Below are 25281 nucleotides of genomic sequence, written 5' to 3'. Positions count from 1 at the left end.
GAATAAGGAAAAAAGCTACACTTCATCCTGGGGACAAAAAAAAAAAAAGAGAGGAGGGAAAATTCAGATTGCAATGGAAACAAACTCCTCTAACAAAAGAAATAATACTGGAGATTGTCACTAGTGCAGCTGGGATTTGGCAAATGAAATACTTTGAGTATACACTTGCAGGGCAGCCCTGCTTCTGCCACATGAATAAATATCCAACCATGTTTACAAAGAGTATTTAGAGAAAGGAGTCCACATTTCCAGACAGTCTGGGTGTTTCACCTCTCACACTGCACTCAGGGGTCCCTCACTTGAGGTATTTCAGCATCACCACGAAGGAAAGGAACATTTTTGCAGCCCCTTCACAGGCATGGTGCTCTTGGAGCTGAGGTTGGATGATGATGATGATGATGAGGATGCAGCAGCAAGGTGTGAGTGTTCTGCTCTGCCCTCACTGCCCAGCCCACTGTGCCCATGCTGTGCTGAGTGCAATGGAAATGTGCAGCCAGAGCAGGGAGGGCTCAGCTCAGCTCAGCTCAGCCAGCTCGCACCTCAGGGCAGGTGTGTTGATTTTGAACAAACATATCCACACAGAATCTTCCACAAAAGTTCAGTTCACATGGCCAGGTCAGATTACCAACCCCACATCAGCTTCAGCCTGTTTCCTGTGTTGTCTGTTGATACATAGGTTGTCCATCCAAATAAATCCATGTTTGACCCTCATCAGTGGCAATCTGGGTGTGCATTACCAGCACAGGACAGGCACCTTCCTGTCACACTGCACATCTAAAGGCTGCTGTCTTTTCCATACCTTTTTTCAAGGAAAGTTATTTTCTTGTGTTGCATATATGTATTTAACTGCAGTCATGAAATACATGACGTGTCGGTGTCACATCCCATCTGGCCTTTTTGGAAACATCCTTTTTTCATGAACATCCTTTTTGGAAACATCCTTTTTTCATGAACATCCTTTTTGGAAACATCCTTTTTTCAAGAACTGAACAGGAGCTTAACAGTGAAGCCCAGGATCATAAACTCTTCTGGTGACATGCCACAGGCAACCATGGACCTTACCCAAGGCATGTCCTCAGTACCACTGCAGCGTTTGGCTGTCTCTCCTCCAAAAGAAAGAGCAAATCCAGGATGCACAAATGCCTTCCACCATATTCAAGATAATCTTTTTCTTCTTCTGTTCCATCTTTGCTGCACAAGCACTGCAGCTTTGCCTTCAGGGTTTGTTTTGGGGGATATTTTGTTTAGGAGCAGCCATTCCCCCTGCACTGTGCTCTCACTGCCAGCTGCCATGGAAGCAGTTAATAAAGGTGCTTTTCCTTCCAAGAAACAAGCAGTGTCTGCTCTGACACTACAACAGGAAAGTCTCTATTTCCACACCTTCCAAAAACTGCAACCAAGTGCTTTGTTCTGCTCGTGTTTTCCTTAGAACATCCGAGGACAAGATGGGTTTTGCTTAATTATCCACTCAGCATGGGGGTTGATGTGGTACAAGTCCAAGAGGTAAGTGTCTGGGTCCAGGCAATGCTCACCTGTTAAAACAAGACATTCAGAATAAAACCATATTTTTAAATAGCCTCAGTCCTTTAGCTGCTAGATTTGGTTTTTGTTTGCTTTTGTCCCCACCTAAAAACTATGATTTGTTCACGTTCATTTCCATATTACAACCTTTCAGAAGCATTTCTACAAATCTGAGGCAATGGCTTTGAGAGGAAAGAGGGAAGATGTACATTAGATATTAGGAGGAAATTCTTCAGTCATGGGGTGGTGAGGCCATGGCACAGTTGCCCAGAGAAATTTTTTCAACCACCTCCTAAAAGAAGCTAAACATAAAAACTGGATATCCTTATTTTCAGCTACCATTTGTACTTACCAATATTGCCTCCCACTTCATACAGGAGCAAGTTTGTGCACTCAGTGGAGTTGTTGCTGCAGAAAGAAAATCACACTGAAGGTTAAATCTCTGCAAAGACAGGTTGGGTAGTTCAGCAATATTCCTTCAAAAGGATTGTTTGTGGTTCAGAGGCCAGCAAGGATGGTACAGAGACCTTGCTGATCCTCCTGCACAGCGCAGGACACTCAAAATGGGAAAAAAAGAAAGCAAGGCAAGCTGTTGGTGAGCTGACCCATATCCAGCCATCTTCCCCTCATCCTCCTTGCCTGGACACCTCCTGGGACACAGGAGAGGCACTGCCACATCAGCCAGCCTGCAGGAGCTGGGACAGAGGGCGCAGGAGCTCCTCTGCTCCTTTTTTGGGTTAGTTCAGCAATTCACCACAGGAGCACAGGAGGGAATTGCAGAGCTTATTTTAGGAAATCCCTACATTAACATAAGCACTCTGGAATTACTACTGCAGGCAGTGATACAGGTGATGCTTTTCTGCAGGAGAGCTGAAGGGGGTTTTGCTTGTCAGGGTCAACGTTGCTGCCTTTTCCCTTCCCTTCAGCAAGGATTCTGGAGTTCACTTGGTGTCCAGCAGCCCAGAGGGCACCACTGACCTCCTGACAGCCTGAGCACTGGGCAGAATCACTCAGAATAAAATGTGCCTTCCCCATCCAGCTCCATTTCCTAAGCTTTAGAACAGAGAACAATCTCTCCCCATGACTTGCTGTGCTTCCACCTCACCTCTCCCTCAAGACAGAAAACAGCAGCTAGACCACTTGCTTCTTTTTTTCTTTTTTAAGCAGAGAAAGAGCCATTTACCACTTGAGGAGGTTGACAGTGTTAACAATATTCCAGCCATTCTGGCACAGGTTCTTCTGAAACTGCCTCAAGACATCAGCAACCCTGGTGGCATTGTTCAAGTGCACCTCCAGAGAGTCCTTCAGGAGGAGTGATGCGTGGACTTTCACAACCTTGGAAGGCTGAACAAGGCAGGCAAAAAAGAAAAAAGTGCTTAAAGAAAGACTCTTATCAGTCAAAACATGAATTTTCAAAATAGATTGGAGAGGGTGAAGAATTAAACCTGTTCAGAGAATTTAGGCTGGTTTCTTACAGTACAGGTTGAAAGCTTATGGAAGTAAGGTGAGCATTGGGAATAAATCATCAATGTTTTGTGTTGTGGCCACGAGAGGAGCCCTGTGCCCTCCATCAGCGTGTGCTGCTGCTCTCTGCTGTTCAAACACAGCACTGACACAAGCTGCGATGAAAACAGGATTTGTCAGAAGAAATTCCGACAAACTGTCCTGCACCAGTGTGAATGACTCTTCTGAAATTCATCGACATTTCTCGGAAAGGAATTTAGAGATCTGGGTTGCAGGCCTCTGAATTTCAGAAAGGTGCTTTCCAAAGAAAGGAAGCACCAAGTGATGTGCCATTTTAACAGATATTATGGAACAAAAAGAAAATTAGGCGATTGCCTGAATTTATGCTTTTAAAAATGAAAATAAGTCTGCCTTTATCGAAGCAGACATATCTGCTCCAACACATGGGACACATAAGAATTCTGCTTAACATGGGGAAAATTTTTGCTCCTGATCTCTTCCCTGCTTTTAATCAAGTGTTTTGCAGCCTGAAATCTATTTAGTGCTCTTGCTGTTGAGATCAGTTTTTGCCACAATCTGGCCAAATGCATCTGGGAAACTGTTCCTCATTAATCTGCTTTTTTTGTCTCTTTTGCTCTTTCCAAGGGCATCACCCCTTCCATCTTTCTGAGCTCTCAGTTAAACATTTGACAGTGCCACACAGGGGTTTGGGTTTTTCCCCAAGCCCTAGCTCACCTCTCCCTGGTTCTTTTCCACCTTGTCTTTATCAGCGTGAATCTTCCGCAGCAGATTTTTAATGCGCTTGTCACAGAACTGGTACCTTTTGCTGTTGCTCTCATTCAGCTTTCTCACCTGAGCCACCAGAAAAGAGGAGACCTGTGCAGGGGAGAAGGGTGAAAACAGGAATTAAATCAAGCAGAGGTAAGGATGTCATTTAGGAACCTGATCATCACTTTAGCTCCTTAAATAGACAAGAAGATCTGTGTACCTTTAGGTAGCCTTGGAATTCAGCCAGAGGTTTTGCTCACAGCTGTGTAATTCCCCTAAAATTTCCAAGGCTATCCCTTCCCTGTCCCAGTTCAAACAAGACCAAGGCACCCCATACCACCTCATTCCTGTGGCACTCACTGTCCAGAGCAGGTCCTGGTAATGGATCATCATCCGCACCACGTCAGCCGCCCCCTCCGCCAGCTGCTTCTCCTTCCCCTCGGGGATCTTGTTTGGCAGCCCCTTGTGCATGAAGAGGTTTGGGGCCATGACTGTGGAAACGTTCCAGAGGTTCATCTTGTTGTTTTTTTCCCTGGCAACCACCTTGCTGAGAAACTCAAGGAGGGCCTGAGAAGAGGGAAAGAGATGCAAGCCATCCGTTACTAGTAACGCTCAAAAAACGACATGGCAATTGTTGGAGAGATCATTAATTAGCATTTTTCTTCATATAGATCAGCAAATCCCATTTCTCTGGTCAGGGAGTGCAGTGACCAATTTCTAATACTAGGATAGCAACTAATAACCACACCAAGAGAGGTTTATCCAGCATTTATGAATCAGGAAAAACAGTCTGTGTGGGAAACAGATGAGTTTTTACTCCTTGGCAGGCATTAATTTACAAATTCTAGCTGTAAAAGTTTCTGAATCCAAAGATGAATCCCCCCTTTCCTTCAGTGTCCCCTCAAAGCCATTCCCAGATGTGGAAAAACAAATCCTTCTGGATTATCCCTTTCACCTCACACTTCCACCAGAGCCATGACAGATCATCTTTGACTGAATTATATATTCCAGTGCTCTAAATGAAGTGTGCAGGGTGCTAAGTCAGTCTTACCTTTAATATCCAGCAGCTGAACTACTCAGGAGGAAAACAAAAAAGGCAGCAACAACCACCACAGCTCTTATACAGCCCAGAAAGGCAGAGGTGGTGGCTATTTAAAAGCCATGTAGCTGTGGCACTTGGGGATATGGCTTAGTGGTTGCCTTGAAGTGCAGGGGGAATGGTTGGACTTAATGATTTTAAGAAGCTTTTTTTTCAATCTAAACAATTCTATGATTCTATGCTTTACCAGCTAAACCAAAAGCAAGCAGTTACCTTCAGTGTGTTTCTGTTGGACTCTGGCAGAATCAGGATCAGGAGGTTGAGAGCTTGCAATCTTTGCTTCAGGTCTGGAATATCTAGGAGAGTAACAACAGGACAGAGGTTCAGGTTTCTGACCCTTCTTTTTGAGCACAGGAATCCTCCAAGGATGAGGACAATTACTTATTGAATGGTTGGTCACCTAGAATTTGAGACCTTGTTGCACAGAAGTAACTCAAACTCATACTGTCCTTAAGAAGGGAACTACCCATGTTTTTGAAGACTGACTCACTTCCTTTGGAGTACACAATCAACCAGCAACCCTCATGCCCTGGAAGGGCAGCAAAAGAACCCATAATTCCCCTTTTTTGGAACAAAGAACTTGTGCACTCAAGATTAACACATCCAAACTTCGAGTCTGCCCTTCGGAATCTTCAATCTTTGAGAGAAACACACACAAGAGGTTCAGCTCAAGCGATCTCTATTAATCCCACTAGTGAGCATTCCCTGCAGGCTATGTGCCCTGGCAGCTCAGTCTGTGTGTCATTACTGATCAATTTGTCCTGCAAAACGCAGCAACCTTGCAGGCTGCAGTGACACAGCACTGAATCCCCCAGGACAGCCCTGCTGCAGAGAGGCGCATTCACCCCAGCACCAGCGACTGCAGCTGGGCTGTGCTCCCACCACCACAGCTCCCAACCTCCTGACAGGGGAGCTCTGCACAGACCGAGCTGGGGCTGGCAGGCAGGGCAGGCACTCACTCTGGACAGCAGCAAAGGCAGGCAGGTACTCTGCTGTCAGCAGCGGGGCCGGCAGCTCGCGGATGAATCTCTTCAGCAGCCCCGACACGTCGTTCTGGTGGACATCATCCCAGCGGAACAGGCCACTGTAGAAGTCCCTTTCCAGCTTCTGCTCCAGGCTCTGTCAGAAAGATGGAATTTATCACGTGCTTTAATGAGCAAAGGTGAGAGAAATTTTATAGCTGAGCAGTGGGAGGGTGAGACATCGAGTGCCTCAGCACACGCTGCAGTATTTCCCAGCAATGGGTGTTTCTGTTTGTGCTGGGAAGGGGATGGGATAATTCAGGTCAAACACTTGCTTCAGCAAATGCTTCCTGATCACCCCTGACACTTCCAAACAATGCTAAAGGGCTCATACCTTAATTCTGGTCTGGGATCCAGAAACTCTCAGGATGCCCTCTGTTTCAAGTCCTCTCTTCTCCAGGCAGGACAGCAGCTGTCAGAGGGGAAAAGAGCTCTTAAGCACAGAGGATGCGCAGTCAGCCTGCCTTATCACAGCCCCCTGACTCTGAGGACCAGAGGTGTGAAGGAAACCACAGCACAGAACTTACTGCCTGGAGTAGCAGAGGGACCTTGGTGTTGGGCAGCAGCTTTTGGTCGTTTTCCAACAGGGTGTTGAGTGGAACTCCAAAGAGTCTTTTCTCTACAACAGAAACAACACTTCCAAGTCTGTATCAGCTCTAATAGAGGTGTAAGGGATGAATCCCCCACTGCAGACTAAGATAGTACTTTTGTAAACACAGATACTGGAGAAAGTTAAACAGGACAAGTGCAGCCAGACATAAATGTGGTAGTAGGTCTTGATGTCATGATCCACTGATTTCCAGGAGAAATCCAAAGAGAACACACCTGTCACAAAGTCTCTTATCAAAGACCCTCTGTTCTAACATTTGACACACAGCTGATGACTGTATGATGAGAAGATGAATGTTAAAAAAAAAAAAAAAAAAGACACAAAAAGGAGTAAAACTAACCTGTTGTTTTCAGTTTTGCTGCTTTGTTTCTCTTCAGCTCAAAGCCCAGGATATCACAGAGAGCTGTTAGTTCAATGAGGGCCAGTGTGGGGATCTTCTTCATGTCCTGAGCTGACAAATCTCCAATCCTGGTCACTCCTAGTCTGCCCTTCGGGATCTTAAATCTCTAAGGGAAACACACACAAGAGGTTCAGCTCAAGTTGTCTCTATTAATCCCACAAGTGAACAACTTTTCCTGTAATATTTTTTTTTTTATCATAACCAGGCATCTGTTCTTCCTGCTGTGTTCAAGACCAGACATATGCCCAAAACTACTCCTACTCTACCACCAGCTGAATAAATATTTTCCCTTTTCAATATTGCTCTTTAATCACTCTAGAGATGCCAGTTTTTCTAAGTTAAAGACAGCCTGTACCCACCCCAATCTACTTGAACTTTGGAAGCAGCCCAGTTCATTTGCAGAGAGGAGAAAACTTTAGAATTATGAGTAAGAAAGTGCAGTTAGTTACTCTCCTCTTTTCAGAGGAAACAACAAGGATGTGTGTCAAAACAGGGAGTTTGGGATTAAAGTCTTTTGATCCTCCTCTACACAGCGTCTATCCTTGCCCAATGTTGCAACGATAACAGCACAACACACCCCAAAACACCACCAAACACAGACCCACTGCCTTGTACCACCCTGACAAGCCAAGACTAATAAATTCTAACAAGAAAAATTCCTCCAGTGCTTACTGTTAGGGCATTTCCATCCTTTAACTTCCTGGGTTCAGACAGGAAGGATCCCTTGAGCAGGACAGCTGCTTGCTCTGAGTAGGCAACATCCATGTTGAACACCTCCTCCTTCCCAGGGTTTCGAACTGTGCAGGAATAATCCTGGGTTTCTGCTGCAGAGGAGAAATTGCCTTGAACTTCTGCAAGCCAGGAAAGCAAATGTGCTAAAAATGCAATTTGAGATAGGTTTGGTGCTGTTGTTTTTAAAAATCCTGCAGTAACACATGAGAAGAGTGTCCCCACAGCAGAGAGTGATCAGGAGGGTAAGAGTCTTCCCTGAAAGGGTGGTCGAGCATTGGAACATGGGAACAAAATTCAAAAATTGTGCAGATGTGCCACCACTGGTTTAGTGGTGAACACACTGGTGTTGAGTTGGTGGTTGGACTTGTGATTTTAGAGATATTTTCCAAGTTTAATGATTCTATGATCAGTGTGAAGTCACAACATTATGGCTAAAATTACCAGGTCATTGGAAAGGCAAAACCACAGCCTTAAATTAAAGGACACACCTATGGTTAACCCCTCTTTACACAACTGCTCATGGCATTTATAAGGTTTCACTGACTTTACTAGACTGATTTTATTTTCATCTTTCAGTTGCTTTATCAAGAACTCACATGATCAGCTTGGGTGACAATTCTAACAACACTGGGACCTGGAAAAGCTTATTAATCCACAGGTGTGAATAATCACATAAAGAAATCCACAGCCCAACACAAACAAGTCTCAGATAATGCATATACTTAAATATATTCCAGTTAAATACTTTCAGTTCCAGCCCTGCTTCAAATCCTACTCTGCATTTAAAAACTTCCTCCTTACTTCTCTGGGTGTTTGAAGTCCGTAGATTGTGCCACAGTGGATCTGGGCTGGACTCCTCTTTCTCTGCTGCTGTGTCCTGAAAAATAAGAAAGAGATTGTTTTAGCCACCACCAAAAGAGCAGTACTGCAGGAAAACAGCTGAAAAGCTGATGGTTACGAATTTTTTATCAAGTTTAAAAAAAGATTTAAAAATCTAAATACACAAACTAACTCTCCCCTCCAAAAAGGCAGCGTTGGTCTTTCTTCAGGATTTCCACCTCTACAAGGTCAGTTTATCAGAACTGAATTTGGGAAATGCTCTTGTTTGGTTGAATGGGGATTTAACACGTCACTGGAACAAAGACAACACAAGAGGGCTCCAAACGATGCCAGTGCTCCACGAGGCACTCTGCAGCAGGAATGTTACTCCAGCCTGGGAAGGCCATGCATCTGCAGGTCTTCCAGTAACTCCTCAACACTGCAACCAGCATTTCTCAATCTCTTGAATTGAAAGGAACCCAAGGCATACCAAGAGCCTGTAGCCACATTTCTCAGAGAAAAGCAAGGCACAATTCTTCCCAAGAATATTTCTGGGATTCACATTCTCTGAACCTCAGAGGAAGGGAAAACACAATTCTTATCACTTGCTGTGCCTGTGTTTGTGCAGAAGTAGAATGCAACATGGAGATTGTTTTCCCAGAGTGATGGGGTTTTGTTTCCTTGGCCTGTCAGGGTGTGTGTGTGTGTGTGTTGGGACTGTTGGGGACAGTCACAGATTCTGGGCAGTGTGAGCAGTGTGTGTGCAGGGTTGAGTGCTTGGCAGAGTCAGTTTTAGATGTACAGAATAGGTGTACAGAATATTATAGTATAATAAAGTAATTAATTAGCCTTCTGATAGCCATGGAGTCAGATGCATCATTCTCTCTCTCTCACCAACATGGGAGTCAGCTTTGATTTGCTATAAGAGCCCTAGATCCAGGAAGCCAAGTCAAGCCCCACTTGCTTGACTTGAAGAGTCAAGAAGTGTAAGAGCCTGAATGGGGGATGTGGGACTCCAGGGGCTCTCCAAAATGCAGTTTATTGTATCCAAGAGTTACAGCAGCCCAGGGTGGTGGGTGACAGAGCTGTGCCCACAGCTGTCAGCTCCAGCTGCAGGCAGGCCTGGAGACCCTTTGGTTTTGTTACAATGCATTATAGACTTTTCTTTGCTGAGCATCTTAATACAGCAGAACCAATCTATACCTTAACTTTTACCTGTAGCCTATTATAACTACTATAATTACCAATTCATGTTAGTGTTCTCCAATCACTAAAAGTCAGTACATTACAGTTTAAGCCAGAAGTTGTTTTTCAGTTTTCTTGCAGTGGAAAATTTAAGACCTTTTTTCTACTTGCAACATTTGCTGACTTGTCTGTCTGTTCTATCTTTCTGCTTGGTAAAAACATCTTGTTTGGGGTGGGTTTATCCTTTGCTCTAAGCCATAAAAACCCCTTCTAACTAACACACCCTTTGCCTCCTTGGTTATCCAGTGAGACTGGCTCAGCATTTCTTTTCTTCTATATCAAAACTTGCTTCCATCTCTGTTCCTTCTTCATATTCTACATTCAAAAATCTTCCTGCTAGGCACACATATCTGTGAGACTTCCTTGTCCAACTTTCATCCTTCCCAACAAGGAAGATCTTTTAGGAGATGCCAACATGTAGGGGTGTAGAATATAAGAAAATAAAGATAGTGTAGAAAGTAATCTTACCCCTAAGTAGTTGCAGCTGGGCCAATTAGCAAAGGTGAGGAACAGGCCTGACTTTAACAGGCACAGCTTTGACCAGTGAGAAGAAGAGTGCTGTGAAAGAGTGGGGTGGCTGGGGGAGAAGGGAACTGGAGTCAGTGCTGTAAAAGAGTGGGGTGGCTGGGGGAGAAGGGAACTGGAGTCAGTGCTGTGAAAGAGTGGGGTGGCTGGGGGAGAAGGGAACTGGAGTCAGTGCTGTAAAAGAGTGGGGTGGCTGGCTGAGAAGGGAACTGGAGTCAGTGCTGTAAAAGAGTGGGGTGGCTGGGGGAGAGGGGAACTGGAGTCAGTGCTGTGAAAGAGTGGGGTGGCTGGGGGAGAAGGGAACTGGAGTCAGTGCTGTAAAAGAGTGGGGTGGCTGGGGGAGAAGGGAACTGGAGTCAGTGCTGTAAAAGAGTGGGGTGGCTGGGGGAGAAGGGAACTGGAGTCAGTTGGCTGCTTTGTGAAGAAGAAAGAGTCAGTGCTCTGAGGAGCTGCCCACGAGAAACACCAAGAAGGTGTGAAACCTTTGTGCTAAGGAGACAACAGCATGGAACCCCTGAGATGAGATGAGATGACAGCACCAACCCACCTGGGAGCCGCCAGCGGCGAAGATGTCGCGCACGTCGCGCACGGGGTGCTTGTTCCTCCTGCGGCGCGAGCGCGAGTAGGTGTCCAGCCGGCGCTGCACGGCCGCCGCCTGCGTCCTGGTCAGCGTGGACAGCAGCACCAGGTTGTCCTTGTCCCCCGCCGGCTCCCCGAGCAGCTCGGCCAGCCCCGCGTCCTGCAGCCACTCGGCCTCGGCTTCTCCCTCTGCCGGGGCACAGCGGGGAGGGAGCAGCGGTTAGTTACTCTCCTCTTTTCAGAGGAAACAACAAGGATGTGTGTCAAAACAGGGAGTTTGGGATTAAAGAGTTGTTTCTTTTGATCCTCCTCTACACAGTGTCTATCCTTGCCCAATGTTGCAAAGATAACAGCACAACACACCCCAAAACACCACCAAACACAGACCCACTGCCTTGTTCCACCCTGACAAGCCAAGACTAATAAATTCTAACAAGAAAAATTCCTCCAGTGCTTACTGTTAGGGCATTTCCATCCTTTAACTTCCTGGGTTCAGACAGGAAGGATCCCTTGAGCAGGACAGCTGCTTGCTCTGAGTAGGCAACATCCATGTTGAACACCTCCTCCTTCTGGGTCTGGGTGGGAGCAGGAGCCTGGGCTGTTCCCTGGCTGGGATTGTCCCATTGTTCCCAGTGGGACACCATGGGAGGGAGGCACAGCTGTGTTCTGAAGGCTGTTCTCAAAATCTCAGCCCTAATCCTAAATGCCCTGCTGAGTGTGGGGTGACACCAGAGTTCACAGCTCTTTGGGAAGGTGTAGCTGCTCACACAGTTCTTCTTGCTCATTCCAGGTGAGGAAAAAGGAGAAGAACTGTGGAGGCAGAGATGCTGCCAGGAGCACAGCTCCCAGAGAAGCTGGGCACCAGTGTGACTCTGGGTGGTATTTAGGTAAGGATTGTGACAGGATATGGGAATGAAATCAGGTGGACTTGATAAATCTGCCTTTCCATGGAGTGCCTGTGCAAAGGGGAGCTCTGGCAGCAGCACAGAGCCACGCCAGAAGGAATGCCAGGGCTTCCCTGGATCCACCTGAACTTTCAACAGCTTTGAGAATGGACAAAAGGTCTGTGAGAAGCCACAGCACACAATACTGCATATTTGGCTTTTGTACTTTTCCAAATCACTTGGTTGCTTCTTTTACTTTTTTGGTTTTTAATCTATATGCATGCCTAGGTGTCAACAATTTTTTTTAAACTATATCCAGATCCTGATCTGGTAGGTTCAAATGTATTTTACTTACTGTACTTGCTGAACTATTTGTGTACATCATCTGCACTCTTTAATTTTTTAAGTGGATTGGTATCCATACACTCAGCTAAAGCAAAAATGTTATTTTTACTCTGTGCATTCATCTTATGCCTGGGCCTATTCAAAATATCACTAAAATTAAAGACCATTCCAGTTCCAGAAGGAAGTGTGAGAAGCCTGGAGACAGTACAGCAGCATTACCCAAACAAGCTCAATTCCACTTCATTCTTCAATACATATCAAGTTGCACTTCAAACACAGAAGACTATTTTTTTTTTTCCTTATGGGCACACTCAAAAGGAAGTGCAAGTGAGAAAGTGCCCTGAGCAAGGCAGCTACTTGAAATTCAAAGATGAAAGAAACAATTTAGCAGGTGACTTCAACTTTAACACAGCAAACACCACAAAGCCTTTATCTTTTCAATTCCATCTACCACATTCATTCACTGCAGGCAGCTCCAGTACAGCCCTACCAAAGGTTATACTGGGAAAAAGAAAAATTACAACTGAACTGACTGGCACAGAGCAGCTCATTCCCACTCTTCCTGTCCTATGTAAACTTCTACTCCTCAGTATCACAGCACCTCAGGCCAAGTTTTATTATTGCTACATCAATAAAAAGCATCCATGAAGCTCTCCTTGAGAGATTAAATAATTTCATTTTTTCTGGAGGAACCTCATGTTGATGCAGCTTGCAAACACATGTCATGACAATTAAAACTCACTCTTCAGAGTGTGGTCTTTGTGATTTTTGGTGTCATAATGAAACAGAAATTTTTTCATCATTACACCACAATAAATAGAGCTGAACTTGAAGTCAAGTCTTTCCCTAAGTGAATCTTCTAGCAAATTGTCTGGTTTTCCTCCACGGCCCTAAGTTCTGGTCTTTTCCCATGTCTGGTTCACAGAAGTTAGCAGGTATCAACATCCCCTGGGCACAGCCAGTCGTGGTCCCACTCACAGCCCCTCACCAACCCCTTCTTGTTCTGCATCCATGGTTTCACAGCAGAACAACACACAAAAAGCCTCTGGTTTATTTTGCCTTTGGGAACTAGAGGAAGTGAAGTGTATTGCTTGCAAATATTGAAAATAGCCAATTCCAGTCATAACAGGAAACTGATCTTGCACACAATCCCACACAGCAGCCCCTCCATCGGACATCCGTGCGAGCCTGCTGCCCCATCTGGTGCCAAAGCAGCAGATTGTAATTCCTCTAGTTTCTATTTTGGCCCAGTTATGTTTGCCAGTAACACAAAAGGAAACCAGCAAAATGGGTTATTTCTGGGGAAAAGGGAAAAATTGGAGAGAAACAGGTCAGAGCAGAGAGATCCACAGAAGATGAGCTGCAGGTTTAAGCCTGGGGAGCTGCTAAGCTTTGCCTTGTGAGTTCCAGGCAAGCAGCATTTCAGGAGGGCAAGGTTAGGAATGATTTTGCAAAACTAAAGAACACCAGTTCCACAAATTTACTTGAAACATAACCTAGTAAAAAATAGCATTCATAGCAAAGTATTCCCTTCCCAAATATTTAAAGGACAGCTAGAGCATCCTACATTTTCAGACTAAACATTAATTGAAGGGGAAGAATCCCCCTTTGCAGACAGTTCTCAGCCACAGTTACATGCTGTAAGGTCACAAACAGGTGTTTTAGTGCCTGTGTCCTCAGCTGGCTGTGCTGTCAGGCCCTGGACAGAGCTGGGCAGACAGTGACAGCAAGGACAGCACAAAGCTGCATTTCAGGAAAAGCTGCTTCCTGCTCTCACCAGCTGTTAGCAAGGCCACGAGTAGGCTCAGCACCCTTCAGCTGCCCCAGACCTGCAGTTACACACTGGCCCCACGCTGCCACCAGGCCACCAGCAGCTCCCCAGGACACCCAGGGCTTGCACAGGAGCGTTCTTCCCAGCTGGGTCAGCATGTTTGCAGTGCCTTATCCCCAGAGCCTCCCCTGTCCCTGTGCCCTGGTTATCACCAGCCATCTCCCAGGCTGAGCCATGCTGTCTGCAGACAGAGCTGCCCAACTCTCAGTTCCCCAGATCTATGCAAAAAGGGATGGTGCCTCTGGCTCTGAGGAGCCCCACGGCCTCTGTGCTCCAAGCAGGAGCTGCAGAGGTGTCAAAGCCAAACCCTGCACCCTGCACACCATCCAAAGCTTCCCCACTCCCAGCACAGAGTTTATTTGCCTAAGCTCCTTCAGAGAAGGCATCAGGAGCCCCAGCCTGCCCCACCTCCTTCCCCAGGCTGCTGGGAAGGCTTTGCTACTTGGAGCATCATTTCAAGCCTGTCTGGTTTCAATGGCCAATTAAGCACTCAGCTCCTGCCTGCTAGATTAATCTACAGCATTAAAAGACTTTTCCTCATATCCCTGCTTGCACACAGTAATCAAATTGCCTGCAGCATATCAGTCTTTGGGATATCCCAGACAGCCTTTCATCTCGTGGGATGGTCTCTTTTCCAGTCTGCTTCCTGGTGCACTCCTTTTCTGAATCCCTTTGCATCTCTTCCACTTCTAAAAATCAAACTAGTTTCCTGTATAAAAAGGGACATTACAGCAGACCTTCATGTTTACCATGGCCTGCCAATGGTGGCAGGCAGGGACAATGATATTCCCACCCTGCTCTCCAGAGCCTCTCTATGTCCCCATGAGAGCAGCTGGCCCTTCCCAAGCCCAGCAGCACTGGGACTGTCACACAAACATTTCCCCAGGACACAGATCATCCTCGATACCAGGCAGCACAGCAGCTGTGCAGGCTGCAAACCTGTGTTCAAAGGGATGCCAACTACCTCAATTTCTTCCAAGTGGACCCAGAGAGGTGTGATCCCCACCTGTGGGATCTCTGGGTGTTTATCAGCACTTTTCAACCCTCCAGCACCCCAGAGTGCTGTACTTCCCATGGGACTGCTCATCAAGAACTGCAGTGACAGGATCAGGAGCAAAGGATTCTCACTGAAAGAGGGGAACATTTTGTTGGCTATTAGGAAGAAATCCTTCCCTGGGTGGGTGCTGAGGGCCTGGCACAGGGTGCCCAGAGCAGCTGTGGCTGCCTCTGGATCTCTGGCAGTGTCCAAGGCCAGGGTGGATGGGGCTTGGAGCAGCCTGGGATAGTGGAAGGTGTCCCTGCCATGGCAGGGGTGGCATTGGATGACCTTTAAAGTCCCTTCCAACCCAAACCATTCTGTGATTCTATAGAAGGAAAACATATCCCAAAAGTTTTGGAATAACTGGCTCAGGTTCCAATTATTCCAAAGCACTGGATAACATCAGTGGTCCAGAAAGAGCATTAGAAACAACCCATACACATTTCTTCCAAAGAAAGAAAAAAAGGATATGCAGGAAAAACCTTGTGTGGATGGAACCAAGGCTTTCTGGATGTTTATTGTGGTTTCTTGAACAGGGAATTAAAGAGGAACAGCCTGCCTTCCACAGAAGCAGCTCCCACAAAAGCCACTGTGATGAATCTCAGAACCATGCACACAAAGAGCCCCAGCTCTGGCAGTGTTTACCATACACCACCTGAACTGGCACTGAGAGCCCCCACCCTTGGTGGGGCTGCTTGAAGATCCTGGAGCCTTGAACACGCTCCTGGGACTGACCTGTGCAGTCAGCTTTGCTCCAGCAGCCGAAACCAGGCCAGGCCAACCCTCCCCTTCTGCAGGGCATTATCCACCACCCAATTAAAATAAGATCTCTATCCCTGATTGACTGATAATATTCCAACCATACTCCAACACGCTTCTGAGTCGTTCAGGTGCATAAGCAAATCTTCTGTTTCAGATGTTCACATTCCTCTCCTCACTCCCAACATTTTTGGCAACCTACCCTCCTGTGTTTTGACATCTGCAAGGCTGCATTCCTCCTGCTCAGCTTCAGTGCTCTGTTTAATGTTCTCCACTTCCAGCCAAAAACTGTCCATTGACAAGTTGTCCAAAGCCTCTCCCCTGGAATTCGTGCTCTCTGACACCGGGGATGCCACAGCACTCTTTGGAGGAAGCTGGTTCATTTTCCAAGGGCAATGTCTGCTGCTGAGAGAGGAAGAGATAAGGAGAGAGAGATTAAGCTCCACGTATCACACACGGCATTCGTGTCCAGCCTCCGCTGATTAATGACTGCAGCAAAGCCAAACAGAGGTAAGTGCTGAACTTCCTTTGCTTAGTGTTTAGCAATACAGACAAGGCTGGGGCCAAATCCCCCAGAGAATGGGGAAAACTGCTGTCCAAACATGTGAGAGGACACAGACCAACAGAGCCTTTTCAGTGCTGTCCCTCCTGTGACCTCCAACACACCACCTACTGCCCCACGCTCACTCCAAGACCTCCCTGCAAGTTTGCACAGAACCCTCTGCATCCACAGCCCCCCAGGATGTTCCAAGCTCGGTGCATGTGTGCTCCAGGAGCCTGGCAGCTCCCACCACAGCAGCCCAAACCCAGCAGGTTTGTGCTCCCTACACAAAACCCAGCCCAGCTCCATCCCCTGCACTTCAGCTCGCACAACAAACAGCTCACAGGGCTGAGACCCCCTTTTCCTGCCTAGACCAGATTTTTCTGCTGTGAAACAACACGAGGTGTCCTGGGAAACCCAAGCATATGGAATTTACTTGCCACCCTGCTGATTCATTCATGTACAGCTGAAGTCTCAGACTGGCCTCATTCAGCTTTCAGCCCTGGTACTGTGAGCTTCTCATCACTTCATAAAACAGTGCCTCTCCTAAAATGAGCTATAATTGTCTTCAAAGAGTTCCAAGCTATTTAAACCCTGCAATTTTTCAAAGACTTACCAAAAAATGGGGTAAGTGGAACATACTTATGAGAACACCTCAATGCTTCCACTGATGAATACAAAAATTAAAGAGGTGGAACACTAACTGTGGGTGGCTCAAGAAACACCCGTGAACAGCCACCCCTACCAAACACAGGCCAAAAATCCTTTATAGTTTCATTAAAAAATAATTTTAAAAATCAAGTCTAAGTCTTACACCTGGAAAACCATGACAACAAAACACCCACAAAATGCTATTTAACCTCCTAGCTCTAGGAGCCAGAAGTCATAGATGGCAAAATATCTGGAAAGTTTTAGCCCCTTTCATTCCAGAAAGCCATTATTAGCAGTTCTGGCACTAACTTGCTTCAGCTGAGGAGCATTTCAAATTTTAAAAAGCTAAATTGAAGATCTAATAACTAAGAGACAAACAGTGTAGGCCACTCTGCACTTGTGTTTACACACGTGCATGCACATCACGCTCACACCTCACTCTAACACACACAGGAAGCCCCTCTCTTCTGGAGGTCAGAACCACAGCAAAAGCATCACTGCAGGAACATCTGGAGACAGCCACAGCATTTAGAAGATGAATTAAAGGGGTTTGCTTGCTTGTTTTACAGGAAGACAAAAGTGAAACACTGACTTGAGGTATTCTGCCACCCAGCAGGCAAGAACAGAGGCAATCTGCTTTCCTATTTCTGGATACCCAAATAACACTCAAGATACCAATTTAGAGCCTGGTGGAGCACTTAAATAGTCTAATTCTTATTTTTTACCTGCACAGTTTGTGTCCAGCTCTCTCAGTTCCATTGCAGCTACTAACTCAATTTATTTTTTCTCTTTTCAACATTTTACTTCTACCTTTACCCATTAAGAGTTAAAAAGTTAGATTGCATCCCTCACCTTAAGTCTTCATCTTTAGTACTCCTCTCCATTTTCTCATATTTGCTGGCAATCATCTCATAAGATTTAAACAAAGACACCTTGCTAGCATCAAAAAAGACTCTTCAACACCTTGCTAGGACTCTATTATGAACCAGTCAACAGAACTCATCACTTGAAACATGAAACTAAGTGGAAGGAGGAATTCAGATTATTTTGAGGGAGTTGGTTCTGGCCGTATGAGGAGCCCTGGTAGACAAACTTGCACTGAAGAAGTCTCTCAGTGCACAACACTCAGGAACCATCTTCTAATTGCTCCAGTACAGGCTTGCAGCAGGCACAAAACAACTCTTCTTGCCTTAAGTTACAGTCCTATATTCCCATGGGATCTAGGTTATACAGATTAAAGCAGCTCTGAAATCCACCTTTCCTTTGTGTTCAGCTTGGTTTGGAGCTGGCTCAAAATGCCCCAGAAATCTCCAGGGATGGACACCAAAACAGAATTGAGGTTTGCAGCTCCAGCAGAACCTGCCCCAGACCTGCCCAGCAGCTTGCACCCAGCAGATGTGCTCTGTGACAAGCCTGTGTCACCCACAGCTGTGACAATTCCTTCCCCGTGTCTGCCTGGAAACACACCACCATTTTAAGCCAACAGAAATAAAATCTTCAGCTCTTTCCAGAGGGTGGCTCTTGACTTAGATCTTCTGCACGACTTACCAGGCTCTGAATGTCAGCTTCATTCCAGGAGATGTTCCTTCAAGGGGAGCATTATTTATGTGAGGCACTAGGCCATATTCCTGCAGCACACCTGACAAGGGTCACAATAAACCCTCACAGCCCAGGTTTCAGGCTATGCCCTTGCCAGCAGCTGCTTTTGGTCTACCTTCAGTCCATATCACAGACTTCTGGTGCAAGGACAGTTTTGCCAAACAGGGAACTGCTGCACCCCATCCCACCCTGACTCAGCTTCTCACCATCCACAGGTACCTGGCTGCCTTCCACAGCTGGAAATGCAGATGTTCTTGGACTGCTTGCACCAAAAGCCCACCGGTCACACAATAAACCTACTCTAGGAAAGCCACAGCTGAGCTACTTGTGTGTCAAACAAAAACCATCCTTTTCCCTCTCAGCTGGCCCATTTACTGATGCACTAGACTTGGTTTCAGAAAATTGCAGGATGCTGATATCCCACAGCAGCTCTACAGAGGGGCAGCAGGACCTAAAGCCCAGCTCTACTAGTGTTAAACTAGAGCTGTTGCTCCTGTCTTGCAGGTAAACAAAAATCAGGCCTTCACATTTAGAAAAGGTTTTATTTTCTGGTCTAAATTCCATTTTTTTTCCCCCCTTGAACTCAGTGCACAGTGCTTTGCAGATCCAGTTGCCCAGGTGGAAGGCTAATTTTAGATTCAGTGCACCTAAAAGATTGTTCTTCCTCATTGCATACCCGAGTCAACCGGAGGGCAGCCTGTGACGTGCAAGCACAGCAACAGCTGAGATTGAAAGCAGAGATTGTTGGCTTAAAATGTTAATGGCTCAGTGCAACTGGGCAAAGAGGAGGTGGAATAATCAAGTTCACTCCATTGCACTGTCAACCTAGCAAAAAGCATCAGATTATGAAGCTTTAAAAATTAACCCAACAAAAAGGAGACTGGCAGAAAGATCTTGTTAAGGACAGCCATACAGGAAGGGCTCTGGGGAAGGACTGAGCATCTTAATCCAACCTTCTCCTCTTGCTAAGAGCACAGCCAGTTTTAACGAGGCTCGAGATTCACCTGGCACCTTCAGCCTAAGCCTGACTTCACAGCATTAATAGCACAGCTGTGAGAAATGAGGCTGGCCCAGACCTTACAGTTTATTTTGTTCCCTCTCCATGTGCCCTCCACGAGGATCCCTGGAAGCCTGGCATGCCTGCTCAGTGCTGGGGGCTCACTGACCCTGGGCTGCAAAACGCAGCCCCAGAGGAGTTTTTGATCTGTTCCCAGATACGGTCAACACACTGCAAATATGTTGCAAACACTCATGTAATTCTTCACCCTCTTGAATACCAAATACAATAAACACTGTTGCTATGTTCGCTCCAGGCTTGAATCACTCCCATGAGAGAGTTTCTCAAAGGACCCGGAGCTGCCTGGGCTTCTTTTCTGCTTGCTCAACATCCCTCCCTCATTGAAATACCTCTCCAGCAGATGAATAAATAAAAAGGTTCCTTCTCAAGCATTTCAAACAGAGCAGGAGGCAACAAGTGCAAGCCAAGAAAATGGAATTCCTTTAAGTTTCTACTTCCAGAAAACTAAGATGAGAAAAAGGCAACAAGAACAGAAGGATTCAGGCAGACAAAGCAGTCCTGCCACACAAGCAGCACCCAGTCTTTAAAGACATTTCCAGAGATCTGGAGCAAGCACAAAGGCACACATGGAACAAAGAAACAGACAGAAAGTCTGAATGAGCCTCAAGAGCAGCTTTGGTGTAGCACACCAAGTCACAGCATCATTCACAACAACCCAGACCATGAGCATGAAACACAAGCATCTTGCAAGGAAAAAAAAGAGAGATTAGTCTATGAACTGGATGCAGTATTTTGACAAATAAAGACCCTTGGTCAGAAAACAAAATTGTATTAATGTCAGACCACGAACACATTGCCTGCTTTCAATTTACTTCAAGGTCAAAAACAACTCCTGAGTACAAAACCAAAAAATTGAAAGAAGCAACCAAAAAGTCCATGCAGGCTCTCCTCACATTGCTTCCAGGTTATTACTCTAAGCAAGCAGTTTAAACCTAAATGATGAAATGTGTAGTTAATTCTGAAGAGGAAAAAAACCACCTAAAGACCAGCACATCACAGTTCATAACATACTCAGTTTTCTTGTTTAAAATCATGCAGTGGGATAAAGGCACCCAGGAATTACAGACAGGAGTATTTGAAAAACTGAGAAAATCCTGAAGCAGTAACTCACATATATACCTTTTTTTTTTTTTCCATAGATGTAGCTGTAGCTTTTTTTCTTATCAGAGGTTTAAACCTCAGTCTATCAAAATTACCAATGCAAATATAAAAACAGGTTCCTGTATGGAAGAAGTCAATCTGCTCATTATCAAAACCTTACAAGAAATACACATGATCACTATTTCATTCAGATACACAGAACTACACAAAACTCTATTCCTACCACAGAGAGCAATTTTATGCAGGAGATGAACAAAAATTCCAAGACTTTTCTGCTAAAGGTCTAAACCAGAAGAAAGCCTTATTGCAAATCTTTAATGCCTGGCTTGGTTATCCCCAAATTTTGTACATGAACACCACTACCAACTCCTCCCTTACCCCAAATTTTGTACATGAACACCACTACCATCTCCTCCCTTACCCCAAATACCCCAAATTTTGTACATGAACACCACAACCAACTCCTCCCTTCTCCCCAATATGCAGGAAAGACCTCCTAAGGCTTACTACTCTTGGGAGAAAATGGAAAGCAGATAGCTGGTTCAGACACCTCAGCCCAGGCCATAAAAGCAAAGAGAGGCTAATTATCAAATTACTGCAGTGGCAATGAACAGTAACTTACCCAACAGACTCTTACCATGCTTTCCTTTCCCTGGCTTAACTCAACCAAAGCATCTAGAGCCAGAATTAAAGCAATTTTAGCAGTAGTCTGCCACTGCTGACGTACCTCTGCACGTCTCTGAGCAGAGATTTGCTCACATATTTAGTAGTTTCACCCAGAGTATCCCTGAGAGAAGTCACAGAGCCTTTAGCCCAGTCTGTTTTATCCAGCACTGCTGCCAACCCCCACTTATGTCCCCATTAAGGCATTTTTTATCAAGGACTCTGCACACGTGGGATGGCACAGTTGAAGGTCTGTCTCTGCAGCACCAGGGAGAACAGCTAAGATGGCAGTGCCACAATTTGCTAATAAGATTACAGCTTGTTTTCAGTAACACAGCAATCAGCTCATCAAGATCTGCCATTATGCAAGCAGCTCAGGGAGCAGCGTCATTTCAGGTTGTTTTGAAGAAGCCTGTTCTGCAAGTGATAAAGAGGACATGCCAGATCCTGCTCTGTGTGTGCAGCAATTCCCAAAGCTGCAGCCTGGCCCCAGTGCAGCAGTGAGAAAGCACAGCCTCACCTCCTGTCCTGGCTTTCTCAGTGAGAGCAGAAAAAGCAAAGAGCAATCCTTTGCCCAGGGCTGTGTGGAGTGGAAGGTGTGAATCCTGAGGCTTGTGCGTTCCCCACTGCTTCAGACTGGCACCTCCAGTGTTTTCTGTGCTGGACAAACTCCAGAGGGTGATGGGGCACTGGCACAGAGAGGCTGTGGATGTCCCATCCCTGGAAGGGTTTGGAGCAACCTGACCTGATCATGGGCATCCCTTCCCATGGATCAGTTTGGAACTTCATGATCTTTAACGTCCCTTCCAACCCAAACCATTGTATGATTCTGTTACCTCCAGCACAGCTTTGGATCTCAACTAAAGCACAGGTTGTAACTTTCCTGACAATAAGTGTCTCTATCAAAGTATTTAAGGGCTAAGTAACTCCATCTCTACTTTCTAGTCTCAGGCCTTCACCTGGAATTGATTTGTCTCTACTCCCTCTAGTAAGGGGCTAAATAAACAAGCTAAGGAGTAGGGAAAGATGCCTTTAATTACAGATCTGCCTAGAGGCATCCCTGGCTGAAACTCAGAGCAGAACAAGAACAGGATTGATAACCCCATGCAGATACAGCCAAATTAAAAATATTCAAAGCCATGTTTAATTTAGACTATTAGCTGTGTGTCTGCCCCACCACGCCAGGGCTTGTTTTGGCCTCAGAAGACACAACCCATCCTCCCTGTGCTTGGCTTTGTGTTTGACTGTAAGGTCACAGTGGACGAGCCTGTTGTTCACTTTCCCCGCATTAGCAGGGTAAGCCAAACAGGAAAGGGCTTCCATCCAAAGGGAAATCCTGCTGGGAGAAAGGGGTACCTGGCCAAAACAAATCTTTTAGTAGTGCTGGGATCTTTAATGTGATTGTGAATTGATGAAGCTGAGCTACAGGATGATTAGATGTCAGTCATTAATTAAAAAGTGGCATTCCTGACCCTATTTTCATTTCCGTTGAATCCATACCCATTTAAACACATCAGCAGCTTTGTCCATATCCTTGTCCACAAGGACCTGCTCTGCCTTTCCAATTCCATCTATCAGTATGGCACCAGGATCCCAAACCCCTCAGCCCAGCTGGCATGGGGCTACAAACCCCACAGCTCCCACATCTTGTGCTCACCCACTCCTCTCTCCCCTACAGAAGCTGCCCCAGGCTGAGCCTGTGCACAGGAATGCCACGAGGAAAGCAGCAGGCAGGGAATCACTGCCCTTTGGTGCCTTTGCTGTCACAGCCCCGAGCACACACTGCCAGGGATCTGCTGAGGCCAATGAGTCAACACCTCCCAGTCCCTGCACACATCCTCCAAACACGCTCCCGTTACACCAGCTGGGGCACCTTTATTGCCATCCCTGCTGGCACTTCAGCCAGGTGCTCAGCCTGTGCACACCTCAGACACTCAGCTGAGGGACCAAGGGCTGAGGGACCACTTGGCTTCCAGAGGAAAGGCTGCCAGCATTTTGAATCCACTGTGGAAAGGCTGTGAACTTATGTCCTGTGTGATCATTCATTAATGCCTTTGCCTTTTACTGAAGCAGGTTCACACATACTAAACACTCGTCCTACAGCTTCTCAAATGTTGAACTTGGAGTAAATCAGGGTGATAGAACTACTCCTTATTTCTCCTTCTAGCCCATTCTACCAGCTGTAGCTGCATTAGAGCATGAATGAGTAACTGCAAGTTGTTGCTCAGCTGCATGAGAACAGCCCAGAGATGCTGGAGAGGTCACAAGAGTGACGTGCTGACCAGCACAGGGAAGGAGGGGCGGAGAGGTGTGCTGGAATCCAGCTATGCTTCACTCACGAGAGCTTCAGGGATGCAGGAAGACAGGGAGGAGTCATCAACTCCTCTCTTGGATTTCCCAGGGCAGAGCTATTACACATAACACAAAGTGCTTGGCTGTTACCCTGCCATGAAAAGCCCTTGGCTGGGATTTATAACCAATTCTGTTACTAGAGTGTCACCAGGCAGCCCAGGGCCACCAGCCCTGCCCGTGAGCTGCCCCAGGTCCCACGAGCTTTACAACACCGAGAGGAAGAGGAGGAGAGAGGCAGACCTGCCTCAGCACTTTTGCTCAGTGTTGTTTTGGAGCCATGACAGCACCACCAGCCCCTTGCAAGCCAGCAGGAATCTTCCTGGGAACTCAACAAGCGCGTCAGAGTTGCTGACCAAAAATAAGCCCTGATTACGGTCAACTAATTAGAAGCAGGCTGGCATCTGCTTGCCCTATTGGACAGGTAAGTTTTAGGTCAATCCTGGGCAAGAGGCTTAGCTACACATAAACACACAGACACCTCAGCTGTGCTGAGTCCTGAGTGAGCAGGTGGGAAGCGCCGCTTGGCTGGAGTTCAATGTTTTGGGCAAAGTTGGTGAGCAAGTTTGAGGTTCCTGCTGTAGCACCTCCTCAGAGCTGACCACAGAGGTGTTCTGGCACCAGCACAGACACTGGAACTCAACTAACTCGTTTGGCAAAAGCCTTAAGTTGTTAACAAATATTTTGATTTTTATCAAAGAAAGCCTGCAACACTGAAGGTTTTAATCTTGCTCTCTTCCACGTGGGTAATTTTAAAGTAATTTACCATATCATTTCTGTGTCAGTCCCCCTACAATTATTAGTAATTTTTTTTCTCCACATGTCAAATTTCGCCTGGGGTCTTCTAAAGAGTTTCTGTCTTGCTTTGAATGCTCAGTGACATCAAATTGTACTGGAAAAAATGAGAACTCAGACGCATGAAAATGTGAGCTGTGATTAGAAGTAAAATCACAGTCAGCACGTTCACCCAAAATCAACAGATTCTCACCACTACAGAAATATTCTAAAAGTCAGTGCAAACTTCTTAACTGATGCCAATGCACCTTAGATGAATTCTTAACTCATATAATATCCAGTCAGCACACAAGCAGAACAGCGTTTGTCAAGCAAAGCAGTTCAAATTTCAGTTCTATCCTCCACCAATTGCATGAGAAATCATCAGTTCTTACATCCACAAAGCCCTGAAGAGCTGGCAGACCCCAAGGCAGGTCACACTGGGTGACAAAGAAGCATTTCAGCCCCTCAGGTCCCACTTCCCCAGCTTGCTGCACTCAGCCCAGAGTGAGCACAGAGAAAAGAACGGGGATTTTCGGCTTTGTATGAAAAGAGGAAAAAAGGGAATTTCCATGGGTTTCATTTCAGGATCAGGGCACTCAAAGCACTATTTTAAGAGCACACAATAGCCTGCTCACCTCTAGAAATTCACCTTGCTTCCACCTACCCCGTCCCAGGCGCTGCCTTGGCCCCGCGCCCCGCTTTAGGGAGCGGAGCAGCCGGGAGCGCCCGGGTGCAGGGAACGCTCCGTACCTGCTGAGCAGCTGGGCACAGCTGGCTGCCCGGACAGGTGCCAGCACCGCCCGGGGCCTGGCCGTGTCCCCCCTGGCCATCCTGGAGCCACACGTGCCGCGCTTGTCCATGTCCAGCCGGGAGGAGGGTG

The 25281-nt window shown here is 46.3% G+C and overlaps 1 protein-coding gene across 1 annotated transcript; it reads right to left on the bottom strand.

The window, feature by feature from the left end:
* Positions 1-1425: 1425 nt before the first annotated feature.
* ARHGAP40 (Rho GTPase activating protein 40) lies at positions 1426-25281 on the bottom strand (the record flags this gene model as incomplete). Its single annotated transcript, XM_084217852.1, has 15 exons — positions 25152-25281; positions 15845-16047; positions 10753-10973; positions 8418-8493; positions 7557-7708; positions 6825-6990; positions 6402-6493; positions 6209-6286; positions 5812-5971; positions 5066-5148; positions 4114-4320; positions 3721-3861; positions 2705-2865; positions 1874-1929; positions 1426-1532 (listed from the first exon to the last, which is right to left on the bottom strand). The coding sequence occupies exons 1-15, from the start codon at positions 25259-25261 to the stop codon at positions 1426-1428; spliced, it is 2013 nt and encodes a 670-aa protein (XP_084073978.1). The 5' UTR covers positions 25262-25281.

This window comes from Fringilla coelebs (assembly GCF_963513975.1).
Source record: "Fringilla coelebs genome assembly, chromosome: 18".
NCBI lineage: Eukaryota > Metazoa > Chordata > Aves > Passeriformes > Fringillidae > Fringilla > Fringilla coelebs.
The sequence above is the reverse complement of the archived record's forward strand: the minus strand, read 5'-3'. Positions and strand labels throughout refer to the sequence as shown.